Source organism: Prosopis cineraria, unplaced genomic scaffold (assembly GCF_029017545.1).
Source record: "Prosopis cineraria cultivar Desert tree isolate PC_DT_omini unplaced genomic scaffold, ASM2901754v1 PC5, whole genome shotgun sequence".
Lineage (NCBI taxonomy): Eukaryota > Viridiplantae > Streptophyta > Magnoliopsida > Fabales > Fabaceae > Prosopis > Prosopis cineraria.
This window is the reverse complement of record NW_026555336.1, coordinates 38,063,040-38,087,278: the sequence shown is the minus strand read 5'-3', so window position 1 is coordinate 38,087,278 and position 24,239 is coordinate 38,063,040. Positions and strand designations below refer to the sequence as shown.

At 32.7% G+C, this 24,239-nt stretch overlaps 4 protein-coding genes across 8 annotated transcripts; 3 read left to right on the top strand and 1 right to left on the bottom strand.

Annotated features, from left to right (window-relative positions):
- Positions 1-279: 279 nt before the first annotated feature.
- Positions 280-853, bottom strand: LOC129310378 (uncharacterized). Its single transcript, XM_054952199.1, has one exon. It carries the CDS (start codon positions 639-641, stop codon positions 312-314), a length of 330 nt encoding a protein of 109 aa, XP_054808174.1. The 5' UTR covers positions 642-853; the 3' UTR covers positions 280-311.
- Positions 854-11,443: 10,590 nt separating this feature from the next.
- On the top strand, positions 11,444-13,447 carry LOC129311498 (uncharacterized). 5 transcript variants are annotated; one of them, XR_008593301.1, is made up of 3 exons: positions 11,444-12,435; positions 12,530-12,621; positions 12,722-13,227. XR_008593301.1 is itself a non-coding variant. In XM_054953829.1 (3 exons), the coding sequence occupies exon 1, from the start codon at positions 11,537-11,539 to the stop codon at positions 12,422-12,424; it is 888 nt and encodes a 295-aa protein (XP_054809804.1). In that variant the 5' UTR covers positions 11,444-11,536; the 3' UTR covers positions 12,425-12,435; positions 12,530-12,566; positions 12,722-13,227. The 5 variants fall into 5 exon arrangements, 2 of the variants coding, with proteins under 2 accessions (XP_054809804.1, XP_054809803.1); XM_054953829.1 differs by having other exon boundaries at positions 12,530-12,566; XM_054953828.1 differs by having other exon boundaries at positions 12,530-13,227.
- Positions 13,448-15,467: 2,020 nt separating this feature from the next.
- On the top strand, positions 15,468-17,023 carry LOC129310498 (aspartic proteinase CDR1-like). The gene has a single exon (XM_054952358.1). The coding sequence runs from the start codon at positions 15,502-15,504 to the stop codon at positions 16,840-16,842; it is 1,341 nt and encodes a 446-aa protein (XP_054808333.1). The 5' UTR covers positions 15,468-15,501; the 3' UTR covers positions 16,843-17,023.
- A 2,996-nt stretch (positions 17,024-20,019) lies between these two features.
- On the top strand, positions 20,020-20,899 carry LOC129310885 (aspartic proteinase CDR1-like). Its single transcript, XM_054952784.1, has 2 exons — positions 20,020-20,095; positions 20,211-20,899. Exons 1-2 carry the CDS (start codon positions 20,020-20,022, stop codon positions 20,897-20,899), a joined length of 765 nt encoding a protein of 254 aa, XP_054808759.1.
- The last annotated feature ends 3,340 nt before the right edge of the window (positions 20,900-24,239 follow it).

Below are 24,239 nucleotides of genomic sequence, written 5' to 3'. Positions count from 1 at the left end.
AATAACAAGCATCAACTAATTTTATTAAAATTATAAAGATTAAAAATACTGAAAAAATTATAAAATTAAAAGTAAAACTCAATAAAATTACAAGAATTCGCTTGAAAAAAAAAAAAAAGAAGCACACGTTTATAAACTGTTTGCAAAGATGTCAAACCATTTACAAATTTTATACTCATCTTTGTATGAAGTTGAAACACATACCAGAAAATTCAATAACTTCGTATTCTTATCAAGCAAGCATGAAGAAAAGAAAACCCAGAAAATGAATTTAACTCATAATATCAGAACCATTCATTGTATTAGTATAACTAATTGGATGCCGCTTTTTCATTTTCAGTAAGAACATTTTTGACAAGAGAATCATCAATTCTAGCCGATTCCTGCTTCACCCACAGGATCATCCTCTCTGCTTCACTGCTCACCTTCTCTTCATCTTCCTTGGCCTTCTTCAACCTCCTCTCTTGCTCTTCAACACTGAAAGTGCTCATATCAGAAAGCATCTCTCCGTTCTTCCCCCAATTATCTCCCGGTCTCTGTTCTGAACTATTCTGAATTCCACTCACGCTTTTGCTCCTTCCGACACTGCTCTTCTTCACGCTAAAGCAGAAGCAACATCCTCCTTTGAACTCTGACCCCATCACTTCACTTGTTTACAATATCAGTTCAATTTGGGTTTGAAGTGATCTGAGAAGGTTTTTTTTTTCTTTTTTTTTTTTGGCACCAATAAGGGGAAAGAGAGACGAGGGATCGATGATTCCGTTTGGTTGGGTCTTATCTTTTTTTCCCCCACCTCTGCACGAGGTTATGAAGAGATTGTTTGGTTTGCGATGGGACCCATTTGCAGCCAATGAAATTACTGGTTTGTCGAGTTGTTGAGAGTCTTGCCTGCGTCAGTGCTTATGTGGGTAATGCCAAAGGCCATAGCCATTTGTTTGAAGTTTACTCCATATTCCTGCCAAAAGCTTGTTTATCAAAGCAATTTGTCGTCCAGAAAATAAATTAATAAAATGAAACAAATTTACTTATAATGATGAATTTTATCATTGGCCAAAAAATATTAGCGGCAAGAATAAAAATTAAAAGTAAAAAAATTAAGTGAATGTGATAAAGATGGAAGAGATTTGAGCTCTTTGAGCATCATTTCAGAATTTAATTATTAAAAATGTGTATGAAAAGCATCTCTTGAAATATGACAATTCCTTAGATGACATTTAAATTTTTTAAGAGATTAATCTCACAATTATCTGCTGTGGGATGACTTAAAAAAACAAATTAAAATGAAAAACCAATTGCACTCCATGCATGCATACCAATTATCATCATCATCATCATTATTATTTTGTAAATACTAACTATCATTATCGATCAGGTAACTTATGTGGTTATCTAAAAAAATAAAAATAAAAATTCTTTTAAACACAAAATCCAAAAAATACATGAATTTTGTATCTTCAATCACACAACAAATTGCTAGCTGTGAACATGTTAAAACGTGAGCTGTAAATTTTAAAAAATCACTATTCATTCCCCCCTCAGTTATTAATTTAAAAAATACTATTCCTGGAGGGTTTTTTTTTTTAAATATAGAATATAGGACTTTGAAGATACTTATTTTGTGCGTTAATGAATTATTTCAATTTTAATTTTAATTATGAATTTTCCCCAGAAAGAAGAAAAATGATTCAAAAGCATGATGAAGAAAAGCTAACAAAAAATGTACTTAGCGGCAAATTTGATGAATATAATTAACTTCAATCAATTTTTTAATAGGTGTGATTAGCTAGCATGTCTAATATTATTTTTTTAGAATACAAAGCCACAGTCAAAACTATGCAATGAGACTAAGATCAGATTAAGTTAGAAGCTATGAGACTCTTACAATTAGAAGGTGATCTATCAAATAACATAATATCAAAATGATCTTTGGAAGCCTTGTGGGCTAGAAGATCAGCAAATCCATTTGCTTCTCTATAAACATGATCAAATGTGATCTCTCAGTTTCGCATGGTGAGATTCCTAATGTTTCTAATAATAGCTGAGAGAAGATGGCTATCAGCGAGATTGCAATCAATGAGGGATAGAACCTGTATAGAATTCAAGTAGACATTTACTGTAGTGAGCTTAGCACTCTAGCAAAGGTTAAGCCATTCCATTATTCCTAAAAGTTCAGCAATAGTGCTAGGTTGATAGCCAAGATTTTTAGAGAAACTCTTAATCCAATTACCCTTAGGCTTTGTTTGGTAGGAAGGATTGGGAGTATAGGATTGGGAATGGGATTGAATAATCCCACCTTTTCATGTTTGGTATGAGGGAATGGAAAATTTAATCCCAATCCAATCCCATCTAGGTGGGTTTATCCAATACCACCACCCTTGGTATTAAAAAATTAATCCTAAGTTTGATTATTTTTGGACCATATTGCCTTTACCTCTCACACTTATCTCTCTTCCTTGGCCCTTACTCAGTAGACGCACTTTCAGACTAAGCAACGCCGACACCGATGCCCCTTTAATCCGTTAATGTTGATGCCGTCCTCTACCAATGACTTTCTCATCCACTGACGCTACTACCAGATCTGAAGGGAGAAGGAGATTGAAATGAGAGAAGGAGAATGATTGATGACCTAAGCCTTTCCTCCACGACACAAACCTGAGCTATGACCACCTGAACCCTTGTAGATGACGGCCACATTGGCAACCTCACTGCAAAACCACTCCTGATTAAGTCACCGATATACCTGATTGTTTCTATAGGTATGATCTTTAAAATTCATTGCGTAGTTGAGAGCATCGTAAATGGAAATCAGCGAACTGACGGTACTTTGGTGGGATCCAATCAACCAGATGAAGTCATTGCACTTGTTCTTAAAGTGCAACGAGTTCTAAAATGTGATAGACTTGGGGGTGAAAATTGGGTAATGGGGCCATAAAGAAGAACAACCCAAATTACTTCAGAACCTTTAGTTTCTCCAGAGGGCTAATATAATCTTTTCTTAATTATATTTAATTGTAAAAAAAAATAAAAGGAAATATTCCTCACAAATATTACCCCATACCAAATATAATTTTAAAACCTCATTCCCACTTTTAATCCCAATCCCAATTGCAATCTGTAACATCTCAATTTAAATTTTAATAGTTAATTTGGGTTAATAGAAATTTTAAAAAATATTTAGAGGTAAGCAAATTAGTAGGAGATGATTATTAAATCTAACTTAGGATATAATTATAAATTAAAATTAAAAAAATTAAAAAAATAAAATAATAAAAAAATATTATTAAATTTTATTATTATAATAAAAAAAGTAAAAGGTATTAAAAAAAAGGGACGAAGAAGAAGAAAGTTTGGCTTCCTCTTTCGGCGTCCGTGCAATCATTGTATAAAATAATTAAAAAAGAAGAAGAAGAAGAGAGAGGAAAGAAGAAAAATAATAAAAAAATATGGGACCCACTGAATTTTTTTATAAAAACTCACCTGTTTTCTTCATTTCTTCATTCTTTCCTTCGTGAGTGAGCTGAAGCAGAGAGAGCATCTGTGAGCCAAGTTCGTCGATGCGGAAGATCTAAATTTTTAAGGTAAGAGTTTTTAATAAGATATTTAGGGTGTGATTTCAAGCTTTTCAAGACTAAGTAAGTGTTCTAAAAATTTTTCTTAGTCATCCTTCCTCTTTGGTTTCTGATTTTGTAGTGGTAGAAAATTTAGGATTTGGAAGAGGGATGAATTTATGTTGAATAAATATGTTTTTGAGGTTGTTAGTAGTATAATAAATGTTCTAGAGTATAAATTTATTGATGATCTTTGAAATTTGTGGCTTATGGATCAAATTCTAAACTAGATCTAAAAATATATGTTGATTTATTGAGGTTTAGATGATTATTTGGGATGAGAAATGAACTATTATGGCTATAGGATTATGATTCTAAGCTAGAGATTTAATTTTTAATTTTTGGATATTTTAATTGCGAATTTATGAAATAAAAAGAAAATTTTGATAATAGAAATTAGTTTAGAAGTTGATTTTTAGATTATTAATGTTTATTGATGAGTAAAAGAGGAGTTAAAAATTTTACTTAATAGTATTAACTCTAGATTTGTATTAAGATTGAGATTAGAATTATGTTATATTTTTAATTCTATTATTAAAATTATTTTATTATTTTTAAAAATTGAAACTAATATTTATAAATAATATGTTATTTGTAGATTGTATTATTGGTGAAGATTGTGGTGGGAGAAAATTATAAGGAATAATTTATTGAAAAAGCCACGAGGTAACCATGCTTTTAATTTGTGATTAGTGTTACTTCATGTTAGTTGGGTGATTGTTGAGAAAATTATAAATTTTATAACATTATATAATTGTGCAATATTATTATGAATTTGTTTGGTTATTGTGGGAGGTGTTGGGAGACTTGTATTGTTGTTGTATTTATATGCCACGTGGTACGCCCCTATTGGAGCTCAATAGGTGGCTTGTAAGGGCTCGAGCTAATCTACCTTTGGCTGGGTAATTTAGCACCGAGTAAGGGCTACGGCTCGAGGTTAATGGAGGGATATAAGGATGGTTGTTTGTGTGTATTGTAATATTTCTTATATTTGTTAGAATTATATTATTTTTAATTCTCACTTAATAAGCACACACTTAACTATTTGTATACACTATCATAAATTGGCTTTGGTTACTGGGATTTTTGAGTCTCATTATGTGGTTAACAATTTTCAGGAGAAGAGCCACGAGTGACATGTGGAGGAGTCCTAAAGGCTTAGTGGTTTAGATCCACTGTCTCTCCTGGGTATTTGATTTATAATTTATAATGTGTTATATTGCCAATATTAGGGCTTTTTGTTTATTGACAATTATATAAATATATAAGTGTAATCATGTCTTTCAAACTATTTCTATTTTTGGTATACTTTGGATGACTGTAATTTTAATATTTGATTTACTTTGGATTAGTTAAAATGGCATGATTATGAAGCCAAATAATTGGCTTGTGTTGAAAATTAACTAAATTATTTATTTTACTTGTTGGGAGTATAAGGATGGACAAATGTGATTTAGTTTACTTGTTGGGAGTATAAGGATGGACAAATGTGATTTAGCCTAATGGCATGTGGGAGGTAAAAATTTATCTGAAATGTTATATTGTGTGAGTTGAAGCCAATTATAAAATATTTTATATTGAAATTATTAATATAAAAATGTGTTGGGTGGTTGTAACCCAACTATGGTTGAGTTAAATTATTTAAAAAAAAAATTGGTGTGTTACACAATCCCTCAAAATTGAGACCTGTATGCCAAACAAGATTTTATCATCTCTTATAAAGCCTTTACAAGCAGCTATACCATTACAGTTGGCAAAACCATCTATATCAAGTTTAACCCATCTCGTATTTGGTGGGTTCCATCTAGCTTCATTTCTAGTGTTGATTTTACTCAGAAGATCCACTTTAAATTGAAGCTTTAGGTCATTGATAATTTGTTGAGTGCAGGAAAAGGCGATGTTGTTGTTCAAGATAGTATCTTCTAAGTAGACTTTCTTACACCTGGCTTTCCATATGTTCCAACACACCTGAGAAATTTTTTTTTGCCACGGCAATCTTCTTGTAAATAGTCCGCCAGCCTTGTTTTAGCATTATAAATTATTCAATCTTATACAAAAAGAGAAAAGAAAGTATTATGTTTGATAGGGTTGATTAATTTGTACATACCTCTTTAACTTCCTTACAATCTCGTAAGATATAAATTGAAGAGTCAAGAGAGTTGTAACCAAGAGGGCAAACACGTTGATGATAATTATTCACATCAGAGTATGTAAAATTAACTTGAAGACGGTCTTAAGTAGCTTTCTAAAGAAAGTATTTAATTTTTTTCATAAGTTAGCCACTTTCAAATTTTAGTAGATGTTAGAGTGTTCCTGAATCTGGCAAGCCTCTAAGACTTTGTAAGTAGATTTAATAAAGAAGTTACCATTGGTGGATAGGGAGGCGCAATGGAAGATTAAAATTTTAAAGTTCTTATTTTGATATGGATCGAACGAACTCATTTTAAATCAAGGTGAATAGAAGAGTTACCTTTTAATTCTTCAAACTTGACGCATGTTCTCTTCAAGAGTTTGGATCTCAAAAGCTGACAATGTGAATCTGCTCCCTCTATCGGTATTCACATGAACAGCTCTCTAACTCGAATAGTGTACTAGCGCTCCTAGTGTTCGTTCTTCTATGAACGTTAGTTTTCTTTCTATAGAGTGTTTCGTGGCTCTCACAGTGTTTTTGCTGTCAGAACTTTTCTAATTCTCTCTTCCTTTATAAAGAACGTCCCTATCTATATATAGTATGTAGATAAGGGTTTTCGTCTTTCACTTAAAAGCTCCATGAAAATTTAATTAAATTTATCTCATAAATTTAATTCATGATATCATATATAATTTAAATTTATCTTATAAATTTAAATTATAAAACTAACATGATATTTTTTTTATCATGTTAATTATTAAATTTAATCTATCATATAAAATTAAATTTAAAACTAACATAATATAATATAATATAATATATATCACATATATATATTATATTATATATATACGACTATATATACATATATATTTCAAATATATATATATATATATATTATATTATCTATATTTAATTTTATATATCATATACATATATGATATATATATATATCTTATGTGTGTGTATATATAATTATATTTTATATTTTATATTTCATATAAATATATATATTTATTAGATAAATATTCAAATATATATATATAATTCATTCACCCTATATTACATTCATTAAATCTAGACATTTTTAGATTCAATGAACTTGGACATTATAGCTCGAGTTTGGCTGTTCTTGCATGCGATCTTATAGATCCATATAAAATTGGTAGTAGGCTAATTACGCTATTAGTCTACAAGTCACAAGTGATCTCTAGTAAGACATTACAACTACCCAATTCACATGGGGATCAATGATTCGATGTAACCTATCATGTAACCATATCACATTCATTTTGTCACGTGATATTTCGGTCAAGTATGAGACTTAAAATTGTCATTCTCTTTTACCTGACCATTACTTTCTCCATCTCTAAGTAGACTGACAGTAGTAATGGAAAAACCCTTTCTATTATAGTATGACTACACATTTTCTCAATCTTACTTATCGAGGAACCCAGTAATATCTCTAACTTAATATAAGGGACAAATTCTATCTTGACCACTCATATTTCTCTGCATGAATATTACTAAACTTAATCATAACCTTTATGATCACCCAGTTAAAGGTAACTTTTAACTAGGTAAAAGTTTAGTGGTCATTCTGTAGGAATTCATGGTAATCTCATGTCAAAGGGCTTAGTGATATAGTTACATATGAGATAAGCTTATGACTTGTACGGTGCAGCTTTCTCATAACAGGTTGATCCAGCACCTTGTACTCTTTCGAGTGCCTTTAACTTTAATTTGTATCTCTATAATTAATCAAAGTCATACTAATCTTGTTTCATCTATGATCCCTCAAAGATGACCGACCAGAGACATTTAGGACAATCACTATAGTTTGTCCAAGGATACAATTATCATACTGAGCATGCAATTGATATGATAACAAAAGAAAAGTTCATTAAATAACAATGTGTATAGTATAATGATTGGCTTTAAGGCACAATTTCCAACAACCATAAGAAAAAGGTCTCCAAACAAGAGTGTCATCATCACCATGCTGGTTAGGCGGTTGCATAAGGGCAATGTGCTTAATTACTTCAGGGTGGAGATAACGTCATAAAGTATCGAAATTCCAACCACCAATCAAGTTACAAAAAATTAGAGACTTTAGCATGGAGAATAGGATTGGCATTGTGGAAAGCATGCTTCACAAGAAGGTCAGGTAAGAAAGTCTATTTGTTGTACTAGAAAGATATTTGGTCTCACCTTTGCCAACTTTTTAACTTATATAAGACATGAATTTATCCTAGATTTTACATATGTTGCTCCAGGTATAAGAGTAGGAGTTAAGTTTAATGACCATAGGGATAGTGGGTTTTTTGCAGTTATATCTGTCATGTAAGACCTGTACCCAAAGACAATTCAGTTTAGTGATAAGGCCTTAGTAGAGCTTCATTATGAAAGCAATATTTTGATTTTTTGAGCTTTTTAAGACAAGACCCCCATCCTGTTTATCAAAAGTAGCGATTCCCAAGATAAAAGGTAGGATTTTTTCTTCCAATCAGTCAAATCCCAAAAAAAATTTCTATCTAAATTCGACCAAGATATTATCAGGTAGGAGTATGGTTTGCAAGATAAAGTTAGGTAGAGTCGAGAGGACAAATTTAATAAGAACATATTTTCTCATAATGTTGAGGTAGCAACTTTTTTAGCTGGCCAGACATGAATTCATCTTATCAATTAATAGTGCAAAGGTGAGCTTAGCAATTTTCTTATAAATAAAAGGGATTCCTAGATATTTGCCAAGGTTACTAGTAAGGGGAACTTCCAATTCATCTCTAATTTGTAATGCTTTGTTAATGTTGACATTCTTAGAGCAATAAAGTTTATATTTCTTAGTATAGATTTTCTATCCTGAGGCATTACAAAAGTTCAAAAGACAGTGCTGAATGGTTTGTGCTTGGGCAAGTGGAACCTCTGCAAAAGCAACAGATTGTCAACAAAAAATAAGTGAGAAATAGGAGACCCATTAGGTGTTAGTTTAATTGGCTTCCTCATTTTTTATCTATGCTATTAAGAATGCAATGGCTTAATCGTTCAATGCAAAGGATAAAAAGATAAAGAGAAAGAGGATTCCCCTAATGAATTCCATGAGAATGTGAGAATTCTTTAGTTGGTTCGCCATTCCATAGAACTTTCACGCGTGAAGTGGATATAGCAACTTGAATTAATTTCCTAAAGTGACAATTTCATCCCGATTGATATAAGAGTATCATCAATGAAATTCTAGGATAGTCTGTCAAAAGCCTTTTCAAGATCCATCATAATAGCCATGAAGCCCTTCTTTTCCATTTTATTTCTCATTGAGTGGATAATTTCTTAACTGATAATAATATTGTCATTACTCTACCACCCCCGTACGAAACTACGTTAATTATCACTAATTAAGTGGTTTATATAAACACACAATCAGTTGGAGAGAATTTTGGTGATAATTTTATACCTAACATTACAGAGCAAAATAGGATGAAAGTCTTTCATAGCATGTCTAATATTTAACTACTACTTCTCACGGCAAACTCTCTACGAAATTAATATTTTGTAAGAAACATGACAAGGCTAATTTGATATTTTAAAATGTTATTATATCCTAGGTTTCTCTATTATTGCACGTCTTATTATTGGATAAATGAGTAAATTATCTCTTAAATTTTAGGTTTAGTATCATTATAGATCATGAACTTATTTATTATGTAAATTATTTCTTCAACTTTTAAAAACAATATAATTTGGCTCCTACCATTAATAAAAGTTAAATTTAAAGATTAGTTAATGAAAAAATGATAGAAAAAAACCTCAAAAATATAAAAAAATGACTCAAAAAATTTTTGTGGTTATTTTTTGTAATTTTTTAGGGTCTTTTCTATCATGTTTTGATTAACTAATGATTAAAATTAATTTTTGTTAATGATAGGTGTTTGATTGCATCATTTTAAAAGTTGAGAGAATAATTTGCATAATAAACAAATAAAAAATTTATGGTGCTATTAGACTTAAAATTTAAAAAATAATTTTCTCATTTCTCATTTTTTGTTTTAGATTTAGATTTGGATTAGAATAGATTTCTTATAGTTTTATGTTCTGGCTTTATTTTATTTTTATTTTATTCCCTTGTTACAAAAATAATTAGGCTTTTTTATCAATATACTGCAAACAGTAAAAAAAATTATCAAAATGTTGTATTGTGAAAAATATTTATCCAATTGTTACATTAAAAATTGTTTAGACCAAAAATGAGTTTGTGGCTATGAAGAAATTGTTTAGGCCAAGAATGATTTTATAATTAAAAATTATTTTCTTATTCAATGAAAAGTAAAATCATTCACTAGCCAACTGTGAGTATTTCTGCTTTCCTTCCTTGCCTTGCTTTTCCCGCACAATTCATTTAAGCAAGAGATAAATGGTTACTTGCTATTATTAATGCTCCTTCGACACTTGAAGAATTTGATAGAATATATGAGCATATGCAATGGTATTGAAGACATACCCAATAATGAGATCCAATGTATTAGTAGTGATATGGGTATGTGGCAAGTTTTTTACTTTCTTCCACTAGAACTATATTTTTTTCTTTATAAAAAGTTGTTATAATCTAATAATGTCTTATTGTTTATTTTATAAAAAATTGTTACAATCTAATAATGTCTTATTATTTATTTTAGACTGATATAACAAAAAATTTATACTAGCTAGTAATTAATTCTCATTCAGAGTGCTCTCATTAAATTGATTATTGAGATATAATTGCTCACGACCAATGCAATATCTTACTTGTAACGAGAGAACAACAATTTGATAAGGACCCTCAGCATGCTCTATCAAAAATTGAGCTGTCCAATCTATAAATTTCTCGAAATAAATCGAGCAAGTAATGTGGCAATTATTTGTCTGCCCAACCACAAATTGAAAATGAAAATGGAAGAAAGCAAAAGCTTTAAAATTTTAATTAATCTCATTACATGTTAGTCTATCATTATCAACACCTCCTTTCACTTCTTCCAATCCTATTCAATTTGAGCCTCATTGTGTACCACCCTCATCATCATCACTTTTCAACTCACCTACTCCTACTCAATGGTACTAGTGAAAGAAGGTGAAAAACTTACTGCAGTCACTACTAATACATTATATCCATTGTTAGATATGTCCTTAATACCATTACATGTACTCATATATTCTATCAAACCATTCGAGTACTTGAGGAGCATTAATAATAATAAGTGATAATTTATCCTATGCTTAAATGAATAGCGTGAGAAAAGCAAAGCAAGAAGGGAAAGCAAAGATGCTAATAATTGATAGTGAATAAAATGATACATCAATAAAAAAACTGAAATCGTTCACCAGGTGAATGATTTCACTTTTCATTAAATAAAAAAATAATTTTTAACTATAAAATTGTTCTGAGTCTGAATAATTTTTTCATAGCTACAAATTTATTTTCAATCTGAATGGTTTTTGATATAGTATTTGAATAAATATTTTTCATGATATAGTATTTCAACAATGTTTTTAACTGATTGTAGTATATTGGTAAAAAACCCAAATAATTGTCTAAGAGATTTTTTTAAAAAAAATTACCTAACTTGAAGAATCCTGAAAACCAGGCCGCGGGTCCCCCTTCATCATCGTGGTGGGTCCCATGAGTCGAAAATGGTGCTGGCTAGCCGTTAAGCGTCTCGTCCCAGCCATTCCAACACGCTCTCATACCATTCGCTTAGAAAAGAGTGCTTCACTAATCACTTAACGACTAACACTCACAGCGCCGACTCATTCCTCTCCTGTGGCAGAAATGGTTGGATTTCCAGACCTTTCCGATACCGACGAGTCGGCCATCGACGAAATCATCTCTCAGGCCCAAGATGCCTGCGTTTTGGAGCAAGTTTCCGCCATCAATTGCGCTTCCTTCACCGATTCCGTCCTCCCTACCGACCTTGAATCCCGATTCCGCAAACTCAAATCGTTTCCGGTCACTAAAGCAAAGCAGAATCCTAAGACCTCCAACTATTCGGCGAAGGGAAAAGCAGGATCTACTTTTGTATCTAATGAGCAAACTCCTCAATTTTCACCCTTCAAGGAGGGTAAGATGGGTTTGGACGGAGAGTTACGGTCTGGACCGATGTCGGATTCCTCAGATATTTGGACGGCCGATAAAGTGGAATTCTCGCCGGAGAAGGAGAGTTCCTGTAGGAAAGAGGAGGTGAAAGCAAAATCTAAACGCGGCTCTGTTTCTTCTCCTTCTGATTCTTCAAATTCTTCGGAAGAAAGTTCAATATCTTCGCTGTTCCAACAAAAACTCTATGGAAAAAAGTGTTCGAAACAAAAATCAAAAGGTGAGTTTCAGTCTTCTCCTCGGAGCTCTACAAATTCGCTGATGGATCGTTCACCATCTCCCCCTCGCAAGGCTGGTTGTTTCTGGTGCTATCCGAAGAAGGATTCTAGGAAGAAAAGCAAGGAAAATTGGGATTCGGTGGCGAATATTCTAGGCTGGGACAAAAACGATGAGTTTTTGTCTGATATAGGCAGTTTGTCGAGTAAGCACCAGCAGAAAATGCTGAAGAAGGCTATTAAGGAAGAACAGAAGATAAACCGCGAGGCTGAGAAAATCGTCCAGTGGGCTAAGCAAGCATCTGCGAGGATGAGCGCTTCGGCCATTGAGGATGATCTAAGTGATGATTAGGTTACAGATAAGTATATATTCGGTCTTTCGTGTTCTTTCTTCTTATCGTTTTACTCTTCATGAAAAATAGACTTCTTATACTGACCGCTTATTCTATATATGTAGGCATACACATATTGCTTATCAAATTTATACAACAGAGGTTGGTGTTTGTCTTGTAATTGTTATTATAAGATGGGATTATACTGGGAATTTTGGTAATTTTATTATGAGATGGTTCTCATTATGTTCTCGTCGTTATACTTAAACAGACCTTGTATCATCATCTTCATCACAATGTCTTGCTGTATATTGCAGATCACTATGATTGCAGCGGTTTTATATCCTAAACTCAAACTTGATATGATTCCACTCCCACCCCTTTTGTCAGCTTGCCATTTTGTTTTTGCTCAGTTTGATGAGTGTTTTGTATAAATTGGGTTAAATTAATTAACTTTCGGATCTGTTTTGCTGTTGAAAATGCATTTAATTGCTGTCTAGAAAGTTCCCTTGAATATTGGCTGCTTTGTTTTATGGCATTGGAATTTGGAAGAGTCGCGAAAAAGTTATCACAGAAAAGGAAAGCATTCCATGCGATTACAGAGGAAGATCAGTCAGTCAAAGAAAGCACTCGCCAAGGAGCCAAGGATTTTAATTCTATTACTGGCTTGGGTAAATAATAACACGATGATCGAATGTCAAATGTGAGACAAGAGTGTTTCATCTTAGGAAGTTTCACGTTAGATGGCCAGAGCCTGGAGCTAGTGTAAATAAGAGTTGTTTTAAGTGAAAGGGTACATAACTCATAATCTCGAGATTTTTTACTGAGAGGTGACATTGGGTTTATATATATATATATATATAAACTTTAATCTCTAATTGAGGCGTGAATGGATTGGATTAACTTTAATCTCCCTCCTTTGTAATTACCGTGAGAGCTTCACTGTAGTTCTACAATGATTGGCAATTGAGAGTTACCCACATTTTTCTTCCTCTTTCTAAGAATTGCATATCTTAAAATTATTTTTTTATAGTTAAATTAAATAGATTTTCATTTAAATATTATTAAATAATTGTAGATATGCTGCTCCATTAATTTTTTTAGTTTGTAATATTGTGAAGGATTAGCCTGATTTGCCAAACCCATCTCCCATTGGTAATTTATTAATATTTAACTTCTATTAATTCTTATAGTTTGTTTTAATTATTTGAGGGGAATGGAGGGGATTACTGGACTCGATTTAAAACATTGAAGAAGTTGGATAGAAAGTTTTAAATTAATTATTTTTACTCTTTTTTCTTACATTTTCTCTCAAAATTTTATAATATCATATTTTTGGGAAAAATTGAGATTATAGAAAGTTTTAAATTAATTTTTTTTACTCTTTTTTCTTACATTTTCTCTCAAAATTTTATAATATCATATTTTTGGGAAAAATTTGAGATAATTAGAACTTTTTTTTTTCCCTTCCGCTTCATTTTTCTTGAATAAAATAGAGGGCTAATGTTCCCTTGCATGCACGGGTGTTAAATCTAGTTTGATAGGTAAAAACAATAAATTGTGAGAAATTCACAATAGATAGAATTAGGTTTAATAAGAAATATACAACATAAAATTCCTCATAATTTATAATTTTGAGTTAAGATATGATATGAAGTTTACTTGTATACATAAAGTAAGACACAACACATGTTAATATCAGATTCAAACCCCGTACTTCTTTCAAGAGGGAGAGACAATGTTGTCATTAGGACAACTAATTATTGATGCAAGAGATTCTACTATTAGGTTGTGCGAGAATAGATCAGGTTCTTACTAGCTAGGATAATGTTATTTAGTTGAATTTTTACAACGTGGGCTCGGACTTGATCCAACGACATTTCGGCCTCCAATGAGTTTGAAAATCCAATACCTTACTTGCATGGCGGCATTCAGAATCCTTCCGCGGATTGGGTAAACAAAATCGCAACCACATCTCAGTTATCACAGAGATTATAAAGTTGCTAAAGCTTGATTGGAATGTGAAGCCCAAGTTCAACCCCGAGGACATTCCAAGGAACCAAAATTTAGCAACGGATACCAATGAACGTTCGATAGAGTTGGTAAGGGTTATTACCGGCATTTCTCAGGGCGAGAGTTCGAACCTTGAGAAGTGACAAACACAATAATTAACACAACGTCAAAAAGTTGTCCCATCGGTACCTCACTATTATTGTAAGGTCTCCTCGTGGGGAGTCCGGATTAGTCTGGGGCAAGTAAAGAATCCAGAATACCCTAAAATACCAGATAGTTTATACCAAAAAAAAAAATAGCAACGGATAGACTTGCCAAAGAGGATGTATCTATATCTTCCTTCTTAGATAGTGTTCCCTCTTATCCGAGGGACTTGGTGCTTAATGATTGCATGGGATCTCAATCCCCACCCTCTTCTTAATGTTAATATTGGTAAAAAAGCCAAAGAGAAGTTCTTAAAGATTTTATTGAAATTATAATATTTTAAAAAATTAAATTATCATTTATATAATTTAGAGAGATTTTATTATCATTTTTCTTTTTAATATTTTGACTAAAAAACTATGTAATCGTTTGTTATTTATTTTACAGAATATCCTATATAAAAGAACATGGAATTCGTTTGGACGGGTTGAGAACATGAAATTTTTTTAAATTTAAGACATTGCATAAATTGTTCAAACCATTGTACCCATCATCATAGATCAATTTAAAAACAGCAATTTAATATACTGCAACTTTTCAGATACTGATCGATCACTGTTCATTCAACCAAATATACGTTTTGAAGGCTCGAGTGGTTGGCAGTAGCAAACCAACCTACACAATTATGGGATTAAAACAGTAACGTAAAGATCATGAGCAAGCATTACATGAAGATCGCAAAACAAACAAGACTGTGACTCACCAAATTACCATCAACATCTGTAACGTTTCTTTTGACACGAAGATCAAGCAATTTCACGCTTGAGCTTCCCGATTTTACTCTCATAATTCACATCTTAAAGGCCAAAATTTTCATTTCCATATATTCATCAGAAACATCAATACTTTCTTTTTAGCACCTTATCTCCTTCCTTCAACAATGGCTTTCACCACCAAAATCCAACCTCTTTACTCTGTGCTCACCTTCCTCCTCCTCCTCCACATTCTTATTCGTCTTCCTTCTAAATCCACTGCTAATACTGGTCTCACAGCTAATCTCATGCCTCGTGATTGCCCTTCATCTCCATTCTATAATCCCTCAAAGACCCATTTCAATCGCTTGCATGATGCATTCGAACGCTCATTTAAGCGTATCCACCACTTCAAATCAATACTTTCAACAGCAGAAAGCAAAATCCAGACACAGATATTGCCAGGTGGTGGAGAATTCATCATGAATATTTCAATAGGAACACCACCTTTTGAGGTTCTAGGAATAGCAGACACAGGCAGTGATCTGTCATGGACACAGTGCTTGCCATGCACAGAATGTTTCAAACAAAACATTCCTCTCTTTGATCCTCGTAAATCATCCACTTACAAGAAACTAACATGCCGATCTAGTTCCTGTCAAGCACTAGATAGACCCCCGCAATGTGTCGGAGAACAGAACATCTGTGTGTATACTTATTCTTATGGAGATGGGTCCCACACTACCGGAGATCTATCCTCGGAGACATTCACCCTTGGCATCGAAAACAAGGTTCCGCTTAGGAACATCGTGTTCGGGTGTGGCCATGTCAATGCTGGGACGTTTGATGCGTCTCAGTCTGGTCTTATAGGTCTAGGAGGTGGAAGACTCTCATTCGTTTCTCAGTTAGATGAGTCTGTTGGCAAGAAATTCTCATACTGCTTAGTTCCTTCGACATCCTCGACCGCCTCGAACAATGTATCCGGCAAAATAAGCTTCGGGGACGATGCTTTGGTGTCTGGTTCTGGTGCAGTCACGACTCCTTTAGTAACAAGAGACCCTAGCACTTTCTACTACCTGACATTGGAAGCCATTAGTGTAGGGAACAAGAGAATTCCATACAAAGGTTCAACAACTCTAGTTCCTGCAAATGAGATTATCATCGATTCAGGAACAACCTTAACGTTTCTGCCTATTGAGTTTTATGACGATGTAGAGAAGGCTGTGGTGAAAGCGGTGAATGAGACATTGGCGAAAGATCCAAACAACGTTTTTGGTCTTTGTTATAATGCATCCAGTGGGGACAGTCTTAGGTTGCCTGTTCTGACGGCACATTTCAATGGGGGGGATGTGAAGTTGCAGCCTTTGAATACTTTTGTTCAGGTCGATGAAGGTTTGATATGTTTTTCGATGGTTGGAACCCCAGATGCTGCTATATACGGAAACTTGGCTCAGATGAATTTCTTGGTAGGCTATGACCTTGGGGCCAGGACGGTGTCGTTTTCACCTACGGATTGCACACAACAGTAATTGTTGAACTGATTTGTTTGTGTGGATGATTAATTATCACTTTGCTAAATAAAAGGTCGTTCGTTTATGTGTTTAATTTCTTTTTTCTTTTTTGGAATTATGTGTTCTCTTTGCTTATCTCTCTTTTCGACTTCATTGCACCTTTCCTTTTTTTGTCGGAATAAAAAATCGTTTTGTCTTACTCTTAAAGTAAAATTAGGCTATATTCATACCACATTATTAGTTGTATCGTTCTAAGATCAAGGGACGTCACCAAACGAAACACGATTTATCTTTGCAGTGGTTTTTCTATATTAAAATTATGTTGAATTATCTTTCATTGTGCAAGAAAGAATTTGAACAGAACATAGTTTGATTAGGTTGTTTAATTGCTCGGCTTAATACTTAGCATGACTCCAATTTTATGTTTAAGGTGTTTATCATAATCATAATTAACTATCTTAATTTAATACTTAATAGCCTGTTAGGGCTAACAACACTTCAAATTTTCACGACTTTCATTTCAACTTTCTTTCTCCTTCAACGCGTACGGCACGATGAACTTGGGGGCTGGACGGGGTCGTTTTTGCCTAAGGATTGGCACTTTCGAATTTATTTGAGGGATATGTGTGCAAGTTCACCAAACAAATTAAATTTGCTGAACAAAAGCTTGACGTGTCGTTTCTGTGTCTCTCTACCTTTTCTCTTTTCCTGGGATAATGTAATGTGTTCTGTATCTCTTTGTTTAAATTTGACTTCCTTACCTCTCCGTTTTGTCTTCTCTTAAAGCATACAATGATATTAAGCTATTCCATAGTTGCATAGTATTAAAATCAACATCACCAAGCAAAAGACAACTTTATCTTAATCTGCATTAATTTTCGTTATATTAAAATTATAATTATAATTAAAACGTAACACAGCTTTTATTCATTAATAATGAGGTTCACATTTATATATCTTTCATTGTGATTGACAAAGTAAAGTATATTCAGTCCAAAAAACAAGAACATATTGAATACAAGACAAACAATATACATACATGCATACATACGGCCAAAATTAATGAGTGGTAAAAGTGTAAATATGCTCTGAAACTTTTTTTTAGAGATGCTTGGTATCTTAACTTTTATTGGGAGCAAACTCTCCAAAACGATGCAATATTGCCCTGCCATCAGAATTAATTGTTTTGTTTGACTAGACTTTCTATATGGTTGCCACATGGCACTTTTTAAAAATTAAAAAACGGCAAAGGTGTAAATTTACCCTGACATTTTTCCTTCACAAGTGTCTAGTATCCTCAACTTTTTTAGGGAGCAATGTTGCTCCTAACTTTTCAAAAAAGTGCAATGTTGTTTTGTAATCAGAGTTGACAGTTTTGTTTGACTTCACTTGCCATGTGATATTTTTAAAAAATAAAAAAAATGCAAATACAGGTGGTCTCTATCAAAGCATCCCTAGCTCTCTAACTTCTTCAGTTGTCCACATCACTCACTAGTTCACAGTAACTGTTTCGCTGTCCCCCTACATCCTTGTGTCTTAGTTGCACATCTTTCTCCCTCCTTCACAGTTGGCTGTTCCTCTTATCTTCATTCCTCCCTCTTTCACCGTCGGCATTTGCAAGACAAAAACTAAATGAGAAGCCCCATAGCCATCGCCCACATGAGAAGCCATAGAAGTGAGTAGCTAATGATGCTCATGAGAAACCCAAGGCCAATGAAGAGCCATAGCTTCTTCCATTAGATTTTTAATATTTTTGCTTCAAAGTTTGAAAATTGTTGGTATTAGAATTGGAAGTTCTGATTTTTTTATTGAAAGTGCCTAGTTTTGTGGAGATTCATGTTGCCCATCAGACCATGTTTACTTCTCCTTACTTGGTGTTGGTTAATCTAAGTTGTTAATTTTTTGTTCTTGTTTTTCTAGATATTTTGTACTATTCTTAAATTGTTGGGTTCTTGAGTTATGTTCTTTATTTTCTTCCTCTTGTCCCTTGTCTTTGATTATTTTTTGATGTTGAAAATTTAGGTTCAATTGTTTTTCTTGATTGATTTTTTATGTTGAAAATATGAGTTTGATTTTTCATCTTAGTATTCTATGTTATTTTGCATTTTTAGTATTGTGGATGAAAAAGAAGATGATGATGATGATGAGGATGAAGCATAGCTCTTTTGTTTTTAATTTTTTAAAATTTTCTTGTGGCAAGTGAAATCAAACAAACAGTTAACTTTGACAACAAGACAATATTGCACTATTTTGGAGAATTTCGATACGACATTGCTTCTAGAAAAAGTTGATGATACAAGCACCTCAAGAGGAAAAGTTCTAAGATACCATTTTTTAATTTTTTTTAAAAAATGCCACGTGGTCAAACAAAACGTCAATTCTAACGGCAGGGCAACATTACACTATTTTAAAGAATTTCAAGGCAACATTGCTCCAACAAAAAGTTAAAAATATCAGGCGTCTCTAGAGAAAAAATTTAGGATAAATTTTCATCTTTGGCCATCAATGAACAAAGATCTTTCTTTCAGCTAACATTGAATAAGATCTTGTGTGATGCAATTACCAAAAATGAAAACGAGATGCGCGCTTGTCTGCACGGATATTGAACAAAAATAGTCAAATTGCTTAGACATTGCACCAATAAGCCACTCAGTACTAGTAAATATTGACCCCAAAAAAGAAAAGTCAACTAGTAACTTGTATTTTTATGTAGAAGTTTTCCAAAGTTCAATAACTGATAGGATTCATTAATTAATACACCTGCAATTTTTACATATATACATGCGATGAATCACAATCACATATTGTATCGCCAAATCAAGTTTATCTCTATAAATTCTGCAACAGCCACACTCGGTCTTCATCTATATATCTCTTCAACCATATATGGCTTTCACTAACTCATCCCCTCTTTTTATTATTTTGCCCTTCTCAATCATTCTTCATCTCCTTATAATAATAAGTCTCCATCCCTTGAAATCTACTGCTAATGTTGGAATCACAGTCAATTTCATACCCCGTGATTCTCCTTTATCTTCTTCCTACAATGCCTCAAAGACCTATTTTGATTGCTTGCATGATTCTTTTGAACGCTCCTTGAAGCACGTTAATAATTGCAAAAGAGTATTTGCAAATCCAAGAACAAGCAAATTCCAAACCACGATTGTACAAAGTAAAGATAATGGAGAATTCCTCATGAACATATCCATAGGAACACCACCTTTTGAGGTTCTTGGGATTGCTGATACCTTAGTGATCTTACATGGACACAGTGCTTGCCATGCACAGAATGTTTCAAACAAAAACTTCCTATCTTTAATCCTAAACATTCATCATCGTACCAGAAAGTTTCACGAGAATCTAGTGCCTGTATGATCTGGACCAAGCATGCAGCCCCTTCGCATATGAAGATGGCTCTGGAACTTCTGGAGTTCTTTCCTCTGATACATTCACAATAGGCATAGAAAACCCAGTTTCTCTTTGGAATATCGCTTTTGGGTGTGCTCATGACATTACTAGGTTATTTGATGGGTCCATGTCTAGTCTTGTAGGTCTAAGAGGTGGGAAAATCTCATTTGTTTCTCAACTTGGTAAGTCTCTGGGCATCAAAAGATTCTTGTATTGTCCAGTTCCAGTTTCTTCGACCTTGTCTAATGTTGTCTCCTCCAGCATTATGAGCCTCGGGAGTGATGCTGTCGTGTCTGGTCCTAGTGATGTCACAACCCGTATCGTATCAAAAGGACAAGGCACTTTTTATTACCTTACGTTAGATGGTATGAGTGTAGGAAACAAGAGAGTCCCATATAAAGATTCAACAGTAGTAGTTCATGATAATGATCATGATGCAGTAAATGAAACTGAAGGTAATGTTATTATCGATTTAGGAACAACATTAACGTTTCTGCCATCTGAGTTTTTTGCTGATTTGGTAATGGCTTTGGAAGAAGCAATCGATGGTGAGAAGGTGGATGACCCAAAACATGCTCTGGGTCTTTGTAGCGAATCTAGTACTGTTGACAACCTTAATATCCCAATTTTGATGGCTCATTTCAAAGGTGGCGATGTCGAGTTATAACCATTTAATACGTTTCTTCAAGTGGCCCATAACCTTGTTAGATTTGCTTGTCCATGATGGATACGGGAACTCGGCTTAGAGAAACATTTTGATTGGGTATGATGTTGAGGCCCGTGAGGTTCCATTTTTATCCAAAGATTGCTTTAAACATTAATTATTAATTAATTACATTATACATTGCATGGATTTATGTTAATGATAAGAGATTATAAGGAAATTGATACTAGAGTTGACTTTTCCTTTATTTCACATTTATATGTAAATGTTTTATTGAGCCTTTTTGGCTTTATTTAAAATATACTCATGAATTTTTTAAAGGAACGCACATGAAATAAGTTGGACTAGACTTTACCCAAACTTGTTGCCTTATTTGATGTGCAATTCAGGCCAACCCAATATCCAATTGTTTGGGTTGGGTTCGGCCTAACTCAAAGTTTTTTAAAAAAATATTTGAAGAAATAATGAACAAAACTTTCTAATCAATAAAAAATATAATTATCCTCAATATTTAATATATTTTTTAAATAAAACTAATAGTAAGATGACATCACAAGTAATAATTTTTATTTAAGATTTATTCATCATTTTTATACATTATTAAGTTAGAAAATTACTATGAAAAAGTAAAATCATAAAAGAGTATCAATGATGATCATAAAAATGAGATGTTACATGAAATATAATATTATAAAATTATTTTTTTATAAAAAATGCAAAAAAAATGTGTACATGTCTTAGACAAGCAAGGCATGATCCTAGCTTGGTGTTTGGCCATGACTCGAGGTAAAGTCAAGCTTACTAGCTATTAGGTGTTCAATCCCACTTTCTAATTTGCTATACATATAGATATAAGGAGTGTTTGGGTACCATCACTTGCTCATGGTGTAGTATCTTTTTCTCAATATTTTGAAACCCAGATCGGATGTTAAACCAAAAAGATTAATAAATCATGATTTTCATAGTTCAATCGGTTAAATCAATGGTTGATTCAGTAATGTGAAGATTAAATAAAAATAATATTTATATACACAAATATATAAATAAAATATTAATTTATTGATGGTGCTTGGGATTCAATACCAAATGCTAGATGCTTGGATAGCTAGAGGTAAAGGCATGTCAATACAAGCTTGCGATCTTAAGCAAAATGCTAGAGTTGGAGGCACGTCATTATGTCACAACTTACAGGCTTTCGATTTCAATACTAAAGGCTGGAGCAAAAGCTAAAGGAGAGATTAAAGATTAAGTCTAGGTTATGGAGGAGAGATCAGAGATAGGAGAAGAGAAGACAGAAGAGAACGAGAAATTAGAAAAGAGAAAACGTGAATCTGAGCAACTTAGCGTGTGTTTGGTTTTCAATTTGTAAAAAGTTCATTTGGTAAAAGTCAGTTTAACAAAAGTCAGTTATTGTAACGAAATTTATGTTTGGATATATTTTTTTAAAATTCAATTTGATACATTGAAAGTTGTTTGGTTTATGATAGTAAAATATGCTTTTGAATGTACAATTACTGAAAAAGACATTGATTTATAATGATTTATAATTTTTATTATACAAATATAATATATTTAAAATATTTAAAAAATGTAATAAAGATTTTAAATAACATAAATTTTAATCTATAATACTAAAAATTTGATCTCTAGTTATTTGTATTTTTTAATTTTTAATTTTAAAAGATGTAGTAAAGATTTGTAATTTTTATTACACATTAATGCTAAAAATTAACATGATTAATTATTCAATTTATAATTGAATTCTAAAAAAATTGATACCTAATTATTATTATTATAATAATAATTATATTTTTAATGAATTAACTATTTTTTAAATAAAAGAATAAGATTTTAAATTTAGGGTGATATGGTCAAATAACATCCTACTTTTCAAATTCACTTTTTAAAAGTTTTGAATAGTTACATTTCAAAAATTTACTTTCAGCTACTATTTGAATGTACTTTCAGAATGTGCTTTCCTACAAAATATTCTACCCAAACAACTTTTAACTTTCTAAAAGTAAAATTTTACTTTCTGAATGTGAAATGGAGGAAAACCAAACGGATCCTTAGTCTACATTTTTGGATTTGAATCGGGTTGATCTGCTTTGGTTTATAGGTCAAATTCAATTTTCTCAAAATTGATCGAGTCAACCCAATTCAAATGCTAGATTAGTCCAAACTAGTTGGATCAAGCCATTTTTGATTAGTGGGTGGCAATCAAATTGTCCGGTCTAAGTTCAAGTTTCAAAACACAACTTTTTCTTTTCCCTTCTACTTTTCTATTTAGGCTAAATCCCTATTTTATCAAAAGGGGAAAAAAAACAATAACAAACATAGTGTGGCTTTTATCTCTCAAAAAAAGTGATTAGAGTTTGATTTCCATTTAATTAATAGAAGACTATTATTTACTTTTGTACTAGCTTCGACTAGTTTTTGTTTTCTGATCAGGTGAATATACTCAATTTTAAAAGCGTGTTGTTTATAAGATTAAAGGTAAAAAATGTTCTTAAAGTGTACATGAAAGGTCATAAATAATCATAAACTCAACAAGAGTCAATTTTATCTCTTGACTTTAGAATTTTGATTTCTCCAACCGTAGCATTAATGATCCGTTAGTGGGACCCACTTCATATTTTTTATTATTTTTTACACCTCATCCCTCCCTCTTTCATCTACCTTTCTCCTCTTTCTCTTCCGTTCCCTTCGTTAACACCATTCTTAACAATATTAGCTACTTCCTTCATTATGCTCACGCTCTCACTCTCACCATCATCCTCCGCTGAGCTAAACCCAAGTTACATCTGCCTATACCCATCACCGCCTTCAAGTTCTCTCGCCATTCTTCTCTAGAGTCCATCTACCATCGAAAGTAGCAGCATCTTCTCCTATGCACACAAGGAAGAAGCTTGCCCTTGCCATGCAACTAAACTTGAGATGCATGAGATCTTCTCCACCAATGGATAATTAATGCCAGGGCATGGAGGAATCAAAATTCTAAGTCAAGGGATAAAATTGATCTTTAGTTGAGTTTATGGTCATTTGTAATTTTCGTGTGCACTTCAAGAATATTTTTTATCCTTAATCCCTGTTTATAACTTTGTACATGCAATATAAAAAAATGTTTTTTTAATGATTACACATCCAATGCTTTTCTCTGATTAACACATCCAATGCTTCTCTAATCTCCAACATAAGAAACAATTGAATGCAAAGAGTGTATAAATAGGAAAAATAAAGTGGGATATCCACCTCATTACCCATTACCACGACAGGAAATTGGTGCCCAAAGATGTGCGTACATGTGGGATTAGTAAACTTTGATATTTACGAAGAAATAATG